Here is a 13,129-nt window from a genome sequence, read left to right on the forward strand (position 1 = left end):
ACCGGTTACGATGACAGTTCGACGGTGAATGGGTCTGACATATTTTACAGCCATTGCAAATAATTTTCTGCGTGTATTTGTTGTTGTGCCGGTGCATCAAGAGGAAATATATGCAATTCTTGCACCGTGCAAGGGTTTTGCAAGAGCAAGAGAATACCCCTATTTTATAATACTTATATATAAGAAGTTAGTTAAATTTAAATAATTTAGTGTAATCTAGGTAAATTTTGAGCAAATAAGAATTGTGTATTTGGGAGAAAAACATATTAGGGGTATTCTCTTGCTCTTGCAAAACCCGGTGCACGGTGCAAGAATTGCAGATTTACAACGGCACAACAACAAACACACGCAGAAAAATATTTGCAAGGGCTGTAAAATATGTCAGACCAAAACCTATGTATATTTGCGTGCAATGTCACACAAAAATATAATTGCAACCCTGTTGTAGTTACCATTTTACATAAAGACATATTACGTCGTTAAATTGTTGAGGAAGATAAGTTTGAAATGGATTTTATTATTTCTATTTAAATTTTAAAGATTTGTTACAGTTTTTTTTCTTAAAAATGTATGCAGAAGGTGCGCCAATTCACAATAGCCATGCTTAATAGTCATTCACAACAAATTTACCGAATTAGCCATTCATATATCACTAGATTCTGCAATGGGTGCTCTCGTGCTCTTGTATATTTCGGTATAGTATTTTTGCAATCTGCAATCTTGCAAGAGCAAGAGAATACCCCTATTGTTAATATATTGATTTATAGAGTTCGTTACTATCAAAAAATCCGAAGGCAGAAAAAAAGTAAGAATAATTTCCTAGGTAAGAATAATATTTAAAATATGTTGGAAGGGAAAACCCTCTTCACAAAACCAAGGGGCCATTCCCTTTGATCTCTTCTTATAGCAGGAGTATATGCCTTTTTTATTAAAAAGTACTTATTATTTTAGTAAAATAATTAATAAAAAGTTACTCATACGCGCCGACGAATATCTGTCATTTAAAATCACAGTCATTTTAAATTTTTGGCATCAAGCATAATTGTGGGCAATTGCAAACGCAGTTCATGGTATACTATGTAGGGATGGAGTTGTAATGACCATTGAGAATTCAATGACAAATCCGTTAAATTTCAAAAGAACCCTTATTACAGTAGACAATTGTAGTGGAGTGGTTGCCAGATGGTCGTGAACTGTGTTCGCCAAAGAAAGAGCACCATAATTCATTAGAAGAGTTTGTCCAAAATCTTGTCGACTTCGACTTATACTACATAATTTGTACTATGTGAGGCAGTATCATCTGCGATGGTTATTTAATAAATAATATTTTTTCATTGTCTTTGCTCCCGTTAGAATATTTATATGAAGACTCTCATTTACTGTATATAGTACAATGGAAGTGGTTAAGAACGAAAATCGTGATGCTGCTGTGAGAAAGTGATGCTGGTAGCTTAACCTACATATTATAATAGTACAATAAAATATAATCAAAGGTTTTATTTTAAAACAATGGTATGATTTTTTTTTTTTTAATTTTTTATTTATGTTGTAGCTATTCTGCATAACAACAAAGGATAGCGTTATCGAGTTTTACAGTTAATTGCAATTTAAAAAGTATAAATAGTGCTTAATGACAAAATAATATAATCAATAGTGAAATGGTTTCATAAAAGAAAAATATTGAATTTCAAAAGCTTAATAAGTAGTTATATTACCTTAATTAGATCTGTGGAATGAATATTTGTATCCATTATGAATTTATGTAGGAAAATAGGTCGAGCAAAACATTGTTCAGAGGAGAAATCTCTTTGACATATTGTCCTGAAAGGTGCTAATGCTAAAAAAACGGTATAGATGCAATGTTATTCCGTTTGCAAATCGACACTTTTATTAGGGTAGAGCTGAAAATCAAAAAAAAAAAATATTCTGTGGTCTGAATGCAAAATTAATGTGATAGGTAATGATGGTCGGACGCAAGAATGATAGAGAAAGAGATTACGCAATGCGCATGTTTGCTTTCAGTCAGCTGTTCTTGCTGACGTCACGGTTGACTTATTATTCGCCCGCGCTATTGAAAGTGAATTCGAATTGTGTTTTCAAGTGTTATATTATTTGTTAAATTCTATATTTTTAAAATGCGTTGTGCAGTGTTCGGTTGTAATAATAACAATGGTAAAAATACTGCTAAGTGGAGATTTTTTCATTTCCCTAAGGATAAAGCCGCATTAAAACAGTGGATTCAAATAATGTACTGGAACAGATGACGGAGATGGTTTCATCAATGAGAGTCATTGGTAAAAATGGTTTGCTTCCATTCCAAAAAGGTAATACTCAAGCTACATATGTATATATTTAGATAAGTTGATTTTCTACAGTTTTTGATTTTGCTTATGATTTACAGGTATACTCCAAAGCAATAATGCTTTGAAATTGCTGCTGGATGACTTAAGACAGCAGCACAAAATTGATTACGTTTTGACCTATCGATTGAACCAGGACGTTTTGGAAATTTTTTTTGGCGTAATCAGGTCAAAAGGCGGTCTTCACGATCACCCTGACAGGCAGGAGTTCAAATATAGGCTGCGTTCCTATATACTTGGTCACAACGAAGGAGCGATCACAGAAGAAGGCAATGTTGAAGTCGACAACACACCAGATTTGGAAGGAAATTACTTATCTCTAACCGGTAATTATCAAAATATTACACGTACATAGTATTATAAACCTAAAACTACAGAAAACATTATTTTATAAAATTGTATTGATGTTAACAAATGCAAATATGTACTTACATACAATCTAAGTTTTTGCATACTAACCACTGTTTTTTATCCTAATTATACTAATAATAATAACTAACAATTTATTCCATTTATTGATACGCATGTACATACGTATGTTTATTATATTTTTGCAGGTAATATTTTTCAACGTGTGTCAGTTGATCTAAATTCCACTGACCCAATCGAAAAAAATGATGACTTGGAGATTCTCTCAACGGACGGACGGAAAAAGAAAATTAAATAAAACAATAAATTGATACTTGGTTACAAAATATTCAATCCTTTTATTTACATAAATGTATATGGTTGAAACAAACACAGCAAAGATTGTCTCTTTTTTAAATAATACAATGAAAATTCAATTAAATGAATATGTAGGTAAATGTCCACTATAAAATATTCACTTACATTGATGTTAAATTTGATGATATTCATGATTTTGTATGCCTGCAATACAAAATTGCTTCTTATTGCAAAGAAAAACAACCAACTGAAAATCAGCTTATTGTAAGTTGGTCAACCGTGACGTAGATGCGCAGAACGAACAAAATTTGAACTCGTCATTGCGCAATCTTTGTCCGTCGGAGTCACGTCCGACCCAAGAATGATAGAATATAAGATTACGACACTAGTTTACAGTTAGTTTTTTTCGGTTTAGCTCGTGGCAATTCTTACAAAAACAAATACATTGTTCAACAATTTCGTGACGTAACAGTTTTGCGTTGAGAAGAACAAGCATAGAAATGCATATAAATTGTAAACAGAAAAGTAAACACTTTTGGAATTCCCAAAATAATATTAATTCATTCGTCTTTGCAGGAAAAATTTCAGTGGAATGTTTAGAATATTGTTGCGAGAAAATATATAATTAGTTTTAGGCACATCCACAATAAATAGAGTAGCATGTGTGGAAATTGTTCAAATGAAGAAAACCAGTGAAAGTGTACTGTTGTATTTATTTAAATTTCTAAGCATAAATATATTAATTTTTTAAAATGAAATGTGCAGTGGCTTGTTGTAATAATTATTATGCAATTAAAGGATCGAAAACGAGTTTTTTCAGTTTTCCGGCCGATTTAAAAGTTGCCAAAAAATGGGTGTTATTTTGCAGAAGAAATGATACCTATATTTAATACTAAATCCTCTTTTAATATGCAGAGATCACTTTAGAGATGAAGATATTATGAACCTCAGGCAATTTATCTGATACATCTAAACTTATAATATATGTATATATTTATATACAACACAAGAAACGTCTTTTCCATTTGAATCACAACTTAATAGAAAATTTTATTATCAGTAGGCCGATATATTTCTTTAGAAATGATTCAAATCTTTTCACTCAACAATATTCAATCGCTTCACTAAAACTTTTCATTAAAATCGAAAGAATTAATAATATTTTGCGAATTTACAAAAGTGTTTACTTTTCTGTTTACAATTTGCAAGCCATTTGACAGTTTTTCACTCTTGTTCTTCTCAACACAGAACTATGACGTTTCGTAATGGCGGTCGTCGTAATCTTGTATTCTATCATTCTTGACTCCGACGTCCATAAAAACAAAAAATGTGCATCCGCTACACGACTAAGTCCTTTAAACCCTGTGGCTGCAATATAATGGTTTGGGGCTGCTTCTCATAATGTGGTGTGAGAATTATTTTTTTGGATTTCAATTGATGAAACAAGTGCACGAGTGGTTTCAACGTTTTCAAAGTGGTCGTGAGGACATAAATAACGATCAACAATGGGGTCAATCAAAATCCGTGATCAAAAACCTGTGCGTAAATTCATCAAAAATCAGCCGAAATCATTATTGAAATTCATTGAAATAGAATTGAACATCTCCAAATTATCGATTTATACATTTTGACCGAGTATTTGGGCTTACGAAAAGTGTGTGCTTGCTCAGAATCGAACATTCGAAGGACGATTATTTGACCAAAAATCACATTTTAACCATTAACCACTCCCCGTATTCACCTGATATGGCACCGTGCGACTTCTTCCTTTTCGGAAAAACGCATTTGCCCATAAAAGGAAAGCGTTATGCAGACGTAGAGGCCATTCAAAAGGCTTGCACCGGAATACTGGCGGCCAACGAGCTAAAACACTCGTTCGACATGCTTTTGGACCGTGCAAAAAGATGTATTGAAGCAGAAGGAGACTATTTTGTATAAAATAAATTGATTTTGCCGAAAAAACTTGTTTTTTTTTTAAGTCCTGTTACTTTGGAACGCACCTTGTATTTTCAAAACAGTGTGCTTAAGCAAAGATTGGAAAAAATCTGAGTAAATAAATATATTTTCTATATTCAATATAAATTCGTTTTTAATTTTTTCTCTCGCAACATGTTACACAGAGTATAATCTTTTTGTTCATATCGGTTAATTTGTAAGTTATCTAATCGAAGCGAGTAGGAACCTTCCCCTGATTACAATGCAGCCTAGTGCCAAAATCAGTTCCGTGCTATCCCTAGCCCACAAATAATTTATATAATTATTTTCAACGATCCGGTTGACTCTATCTAAGCAGATAGATTTTATTGGCCACAATGAGTTCTAGTGTCGAAAATGAATGAAATCAGTACAGACCTTGATCTAGTCCATATATCTAATATAATTATTTATACTGCTCTATATTTATACTTCCAATATGTATTAAGTGACTGAAGTGAACATGTTATGTTAACTCTTCCTTACATGTAGAAGTTATAAGCAACTTATTGGCAATCACCCAAAAAATTTTAGTTTAAAAGTAAAAAACAGTAAACAGATCTAGTCAAAGCTTAATATATACATATCAGTAAATATTTTGAAACAGCTTAATCGCTGAATCTCATTTGGACAGAAATTCGTCCTTTGTGTTAACATAAGCTCCCAAAGGTCGGTAACCAGATCTTCATTGATCGATAAATCGTTTTGTGCTGATTACAAATTTATTAAGGCGTTAAATTATCAAAGGTGTTTCTACCGAAATATTTCAATCTCAGCCTCAGAGAAGGAAGTGATAAGATGATTCCACCTCGTCTTCCTCCAAACAGCTTTGGCAAAGGCGCTTTAGCGACAGAATATTTAGCCACACCGAGTGTATGTATGTAAATATATTTTACAGACACCAGTCAGAACACCAATAATTATAGAGAAATTAACTTTGCTAAAAGCCAAAAAATATAATTGGACACAATTTAAAGGAATGCATTTTAGATATTATTACGAGTATGCGAAAGTTTTGCGCACTCTCATCACATGCAGTTTACTATTGTTGATTATCAAAACGTATAGATGGCGTTATCTCTTCAAAACAAACATAATATAATAATAATCACTAAAACCTAATCCAATACACAAAAGTCAGACCTTTGTTTAGATGTGCTAGTCATATTGTAGAGATAAGAAGCCTAGGATTCTACTCAGAGCGATCATTAACATAAAGCTACAGCAAACGACGCCTTAAACAATTGAAATAGTGAACAGTTTTTTTTGTGCTTTCACGTACGCAACAACTGCAATTTACATTTTAAACGCTTCGAAAATAAATTTACTGCATTTAGTGTATATTATATTATATTATTTATATTATAATACATAAACATATATTTGAAAAAGAAAATGGTTTTTGTTTGTGTGGATGATTTTGAAAAGAAGGCACATAGTGTGCTGGAGAAGAACGCTTTGGATTATTATCGCAGCGGAGCTGGTGAACAATATACACTTAATTTGAATCGTGAAGTGTTTAGAAGGTAAATTATAACGGCGTATTTATATTTCAAGGGTTTTTAATATTTAGATACAGATGCATGGAACATTTTGACCCGACATCATCCCGTGCTTGTATTACGATATAACATTACCAGATATAGAGCAAATTAATTGATAAACCCAATAGATGTACGAATAATATGTTATAAAGTCATGGGGGCTTAGGAGGGCAATAATCCCTGATTTCATCTATTTGTGATAAGGGGATATTCTGTTATTAGAAAGAGGTTCCCTCTGAATTTTATGAAGATTCCTTACATATTAAACTATAGATGCAATATAAAATCAACGGGAAGTTCCAAAATATTTATATTATCATTTTTAAAACGTATGATGGGTATTTTTGGGTAACCTCGCAAACCAAATTTGTTTGCTAATGGTCAGGTTGTTCCTGAGATCAAGGGTTTCATCTAAAGGTGGGCGGTGCAACACCGCTTGTTAAGGGATTAGATGGGTTTCAGAGGCACACAAAAAAAGTATTTTTACGATTTTTTTTTTAATTTAAACAATCATATATTTCAAAAATATAAAATGGCATATCAAAGGTACAAACAATGTCTCAGGAGAGATTTTGATATACAAATGTTGAAAATTCAGTCGTTGAGACCTCATCTCCCTGGGTCTCACAAAAAAATGCTCTCGCCGTGGACAGCACAACTTGTTATTGGTTTATTTAAAATTGAAAAACTAAAAATATACTGTTAGTAGATAATTAAATCTCGTTTTTGAACGAGAGAAATAAAAAAATTTAAATTTAAATTTTTCTCAGACTTTGAACAACATCAATTTTAAATTTTTGGAACAATATTTTAAGCATATTGTACTATTTAATACGATTTCTGAAATTTTCAAACCCACCCAACCTCTAAACTCCTGCTCCTATAACGGAACACTTTTAGTAGTTTTCAACATAACCGTTACATGGAGAGTGGGCATGGTTATTATCTGATTTTACACATGTTTACAGTCTCCATCTCAGCAAACTTGGTTGTTTTATATTCACCTATGCTAACGGGGTTAGATCGACGAAAAAACAGCCCTTGGCCGGATAAAATCCGGGTTAATTCCGGTGCGTAGAACCGAGTGTCGTGGGAATTGTCATGCAGCATCACTCACACCGGTTGGGAGGAGCTGGGTTTGCCTCGCGACTTAAGCCCCTGTACCACGACAAGATGCCTATCATTCGCAGAAGATCCTTTGCAGTTTCACGTCGCCCCAATAATTCGACGTAACGGAGCGCTGTCACTTTTTCCATACTCCATGTAATCCATGTATGTAAATCGCACCTTATAAATCTAAGAAAACGATGGTTATAATTTTTACGGCCAATACGACCGTCTTCGTTTTCTACGGAACAGGACCTTACTCTCTCGTTAGTTTTACTGCGCAATGTCTCTTACAAAAATCAAAATTACTGGTATTTATTGAGCTTTTTCCGTTTTTTTTTTAATCCGCGGACACGCTATCTTCAGCACGCCATCTAAACAATAAATAATTTTGCTACTACGAGTATATTGGAAGGATTTGGTTTTTGGACGATAGAACCCACTTAATTTCTCAATAGATATCATATCTATATCTATTTCGATTCTTATTGACAACATAGTTTTTGAAATAAAGCTAATCCAATCTTTAATTTAACTGATTATTTCAGAATCCGTATACGCCCGCGTTTTCTGCGTGATGTCTCCAACATCGATACTCGCTGCAAAGTATTGGGCATTGATCTAAAATGGCCCTTGGGAATTGCACCCTCAGCTATGCAAAAATTAGCGCATCCGGAAGGCGAGGGTGGAAATGCGCGTGCAGCCGGAAATGCCGGTTCTATTTATATACTGAGCACACTGTCCACCATGTCAATTGAAGAAGTCGCGGCTGAGGCACCCGATACCAATAAATGGTTTCAACTTTACGTTTATAGAGATCGGTAAATTCATTATATGCCGTTGCTATTGCAATTGCTTTATCTAATTAATTTTCTTAATTTTTAGGGCGCTTACCGAACAAATGGTGCGACGTGCTGAGAAGGCTAATTTTAAAGCAATAGTTCTAACTATCGACGCACCAATATTTGGCCAACGTCGTTCGGATATTCGTAATAAATTCAGCCTGCCGCCACATCTTCATCTCGCTAACTTTGAGGGTATCAAAGCAGATGGCGTACGTACTGATGAAGAGGCAGTTTCTGGTATCAATGCCTACGTTTCCAGTCAATTCGATCCGACCCTAACGTGGAAGGATGTAGCATGGTTGGTAAACCTTACGCGACTGCCTGTAATCGTTAAGGGTGTACTAACACGTGAAGACGCCATTTTGGCGCGTGAATTCGGCTGTGCGGGCATAATTGTATCTAATCATGGTGCAAGACAAATAGATACTGTACCAGCTTCCATTGAAGCACTTCCTGAAGTGGTTAAAGCGGTGGGTAATGATCTAATTGTGATGTTAGATGGTGGTGTCACACAGGGGAATGATATTTTCAAAGCATTAGCTTTAGGCGCTAAAATGGTTTTTGTTGGCCGCGCCGCACTCTGGGGTCTGGCATGTAATGGACAAAAGGGTGTTGAAGACTTGTTAAGTGTTCTTAAGAAAGATCTTGAAATTACACTTGCTTTAGCTGGTTGCCAAAAGTTAAGCGATATCAGCGGTGATATGGTGGCATATGAGTCCACTTATGCCAAATTGTAGACAATATTTGTAAACATATTAACTACTGGAATAAAAATTGAGAATATCTAAAATTAATCAGTTTCATCAATGTCGAAGGGGGCCATCGCCCTGGGCGCAACGTGTTGGGGGCGGAAAAACGATCTTCGCTGTATTTTAAAACTCCAATTCGGGCAAAAATTCCTGAAAATTGTGTCAAAAGTGTACAAGATATAGGGCGAAAATTGGTTTTTTTATGGCTTTTAATAAGATGTCTTGTAAATTTACTATCAATTTCCTCAAAAACCGTATTGTGAGAATTTTGGAACTTCAGAATCAGCGGTGGTACGTGGCCTTCCTAAATTTTATATACTTAATATCGAAGATATTTAGGTAGGTAGATAAAGGGGGGCGGCAGAACATCCTTGGCCCCGGGCGCCCGAAGTTGTAGCTACGCCACTGTATATCGCAAAGGTTGTCACGGTAGTACACAATTTTTTTATTGTCTGGTTACGTACTGATTTGCTTACAATCTTCATATAGCATTCATATCATAACATTTTATGGATGAGCAAAGTATGAGTTAGTCTGCACTACTGAATTGATAACTCGTCTCTCATTATAGGGAATAAATTGCGTGAGATGTATAAATTTGAATAGAAGTGAACTGAAGTGTTTAATATTAAAGCATTTGGGAACATAAACTCTTAATACGTGCCCTGCTGAAGTTCTCAACCCTTAAAAGCCTGATAACTCCGATTCATTCAAAATTTTGATATATACATATTATAATTGTCGGTTACAAACCACATTTATTGTACGATTTTTCTTAAAAATCATAATTTTCGAATTTACAGGGTGTTTTATTGATTGGTCCTTTGAAGAACCACTAGGTGCTCATTACATTTTAAGTACATATTTTTACACATATTTTTATATAATTATTATTACTTTCACAATAATCACTTGAAAATACAAAATTTTTCTTGAAATTATTTTTTCGATGCACTCTTACTCAAATCAAAACGTAAATGACTACAAAGCTCACTCACAAGTGGCGACTGAGCTAAAAGATAACTGATATATCAAAGCAACATGTGACGTCATGTAATATCTAAAAATGCATATTCATACATGATAATTTTACAAAAGCAGGGGTTGGTTCCTGGTAGAACCGCCAGCCGTTTAAGGATTAAGTTAGAAGGTGGTGAACTTATTGCAACATACAAGGTGCATTCCAAAGTAAACAGGACTTTCGGTTTTTCGGCAAAATCAATTTATTTTATTCAAAATAGTCTTCTTCTGTTTCAATACATCTTTTCGCACGGTCCAAACGCGTGTCGAACGAGTGTTTCAGCTCGTTGGCCTGTATGGCCGCCAGTATTCCGGTGCATGCCTTTTGAATGGCCTCTACGTCTACATAACGCTTTTCTTTCATGGGCAAATGCATTTTTCCGAAAAGAAAGAAGTCGCACGGTGCCATATCGGGTGAATACGGGGAGTGGTTAATGGTTAAAATGTGATTTTGGTCGTCAGTCAATTTGTGCGGAACAAACCGTGCACACACCTTTCGTAAGCCCAAATGTTCGGTCAAAAAGCGATAAATCGATGTTTTGGAGATCTTCAATTCCATTTCCATGAATTTCAATGATGATTTTGGCTGATTGTTGATGAGTTCATGCACAATTTCGATGGAATTTCCGGTGATCACGGTTTCATCAATTGAAACATTTCGGTAAAAGTTTTACCAGTTTTAAAACAAAATTTAGTGTTCGAAGCTCATTTTCGCACCGATAACGAAACGCAATAACTTCACTTCTAATCTATGAAATGTCATGAAATTCTCACTGGACAATCGATAAAGATAGCAGATTCTAACGCACCAGTCGACATATACATAAATTGCGCCACCAGGGGCGCTAGATTCAAAAAGTCCTCTTTACTTTGGAACTCACCTTGAACAATGGTAATTTTCCACTGATCTTGGTTAGCCAACGGGTGTGGGCCCATGGTCTTGTCCAAGTTTTGTGTTCGTAAGTCAATTGTAAAAAAACCATCCGATACTGCCGTAGCCATTTCAAGCAAACACTAAACATCAGTGGAGAAGTCTCTCTTCCAATCTTTCGATCAAGAAGGTGGCCTGGCCTTTGGCAGTATGGATTTAAAATCAACTCTGAAGAAAACATAAAACTTTTATTTTGCTTAATAAAAAATTTTGGATTTTTTTTTTTACCATACAAGTTGTTTGGAAATAAAACCATTTATTGAGAAATTTAAATAGGTGTCGAAAAAGCAATTCATTACAATGTAGAAGACATACATATAAGCCGATTCGATCTCAAAACGTCGTACTATCCCATTTAAAACATCTGAGTTTGTGTTTTCTTCATCACTGCAACTGCCTATTAAATTATTTAAACGGAAACCCTTTCCACTGAAAACCCTCTAAGCTGCCTTTGCTTGCTAAGGCTCTCATATTTATAAATCCCAGCTGTTTTTGTACAAGCTTTGTAGAAATAAAATTTTGTTTACACGTTTTGCTTGTAGTTTATTTACCACTTGAGCAGCCTTCGAAAAAAGTCTTTCAGAAGGTAAATTGTAAATTGCTGTTTAAAATCTGTCCAAATCGCCAAAGGATTTTCATTTAACCGACCATCTAATGCTTTTAAGTAGACTGATAGCTCATCGGAAAGGCTTTCCTCGCTTCTATTGAATTTCCAATTTTTGTGCACTAATTTGTGGTGGTCACTCCAAAGACTGAAATCTTCTAAAGTACCGTACGATCTACCTGAATCGGATTCAATATGATTTTCGCCAATACTAATATTTATAAGATCTTTAATTTTTTGGATTTTTTTGAAACGTGGGTCCAATAGCGTGGAAATATCTAAAACTGCAACATTTTCATAACACCCATTCGTTTGTTTATTTCTTATAGAGTAAGTTTTTGTACCAATAAAACTGGTGTTTTTAGTTCCAAAATGGAATGTGTTTTTACTCCCAAATGCTATACTAATCGATTTTACCATGTTCGCAGCGTTATCAGTAACCACAGCAGAATTTGTTTCCTTTTCAAGTCTCCACCCATTGCAGGTATTTAACAGCATTATTGCTATATACCCATAAGTGTGCCTTTCATTGAGTTGATAAACTCCTAAGGTCACTGAACGAAATTCCGTACCCAAACCGAAATGTGTTGTAACGCCCAAATAACTACGCATTTGTATATCCGTCCAAATATCACTATACTAGTTAAAGTGAAGCTTTCAACTATGTGTAGATTTCATTTTAATCTTTCTGACAACATATCATATTTTTCATCAAACCATCCTCTTACTGTAGATCTGCTGGATTCTTTTACAAAATATGTATATGTATATGGCAAACATTATTCATAAACATGGTACTCTTTTGAGAATAGTGTAAAAAGTAAAATGCTTATTTAAAGCAAATCAGAAGAGGAGCAGATCACCTCAATCCAACCATACTCATTTTAATCCGGAAATCGTAGGATGGTATACTATAGTCGACTCCGTTGCTATCCTCTTACTCTTTTATTTAAGTACCAACTTCTGCTATAAGCTTCTCCAATGGAATGTAGTCCTGTTGTGTGGACACTATCAAATTTTTGTCACGGTAAACATTCTGCAGCTTTTAGATTATGCGTTGCAATAATCTACTTTCTTTAATTTATTTTGTTGAAATAAAAGATCAGATTTCTTCTTCTCTAATATTACAATCGTGTTTTATTATATTATTGAACAGCTGCAAAGGAAAGTGAATAAGCTTTGATTCCAATCTTCGGGATCCTGGATATTTGTTTCTGCACAATTAGTAGAACTGAACTGAACTGACTGAACTATTATGTTTCGTCTTTTATACCTAAGGTTGTAAGCTGATCGTTTGGAATTTGTCAGTGAGGCATCAAATAAAATATT

General features: G+C 34.4%; 1 protein-coding gene across 1 annotated transcript; it reads left to right on the plus strand.

Moving 5' to 3' along the window:
- Positions 1-6,176: 6,176 nt before the first annotated feature.
- On the plus strand, positions 6,177-9,286 carry LOC126755637 (uncharacterized). Its single transcript, XM_050468349.1, has 3 exons — positions 6,177-6,526; positions 8,200-8,472; positions 8,537-9,286. The coding sequence occupies exons 1-3, from the start codon at positions 6,396-6,398 to the stop codon at positions 9,231-9,233; spliced, it is 1,101 nt and encodes a 366-aa protein (XP_050324306.1). The 5' UTR covers positions 6,177-6,395; the 3' UTR covers positions 9,234-9,286.
- Positions 9,287-13,129: the final 3,843 nt, after the last annotated feature.

The sequence above is a fragment of the Bactrocera neohumeralis genome, chromosome 4, assembly GCF_024586455.1.
Source record: "Bactrocera neohumeralis isolate Rockhampton chromosome 4, APGP_CSIRO_Bneo_wtdbg2-racon-allhic-juicebox.fasta_v2, whole genome shotgun sequence".
Classification (NCBI taxonomy): Eukaryota; Metazoa; Arthropoda; class Insecta; order Diptera; family Tephritidae; genus Bactrocera; species Bactrocera neohumeralis.

Bases quoted from the DNA above. Each gene is read 5' to 3' on its own strand.
- LOC126755637 (XM_050468349.1), top strand. From the start codon at position 6,396: ATGGTTTTTGTTTGTGTGGATGATTTTGAAAAGAAGGCACATAGTGTG. The intron at 6,527-8,199 runs GTAAATTATAAC...TGATTATTTCAG, and splicing joins AATCGTGAAGTGTTTAGAAG to AATCCGTATACGCCCGCGTT. The intron at 8,473-8,536 runs GTAAATTCATTA...CTTAATTTTTAG, and splicing joins CTTTACGTTTATAGAGATCG to GGCGCTTACCGAACAAATGG.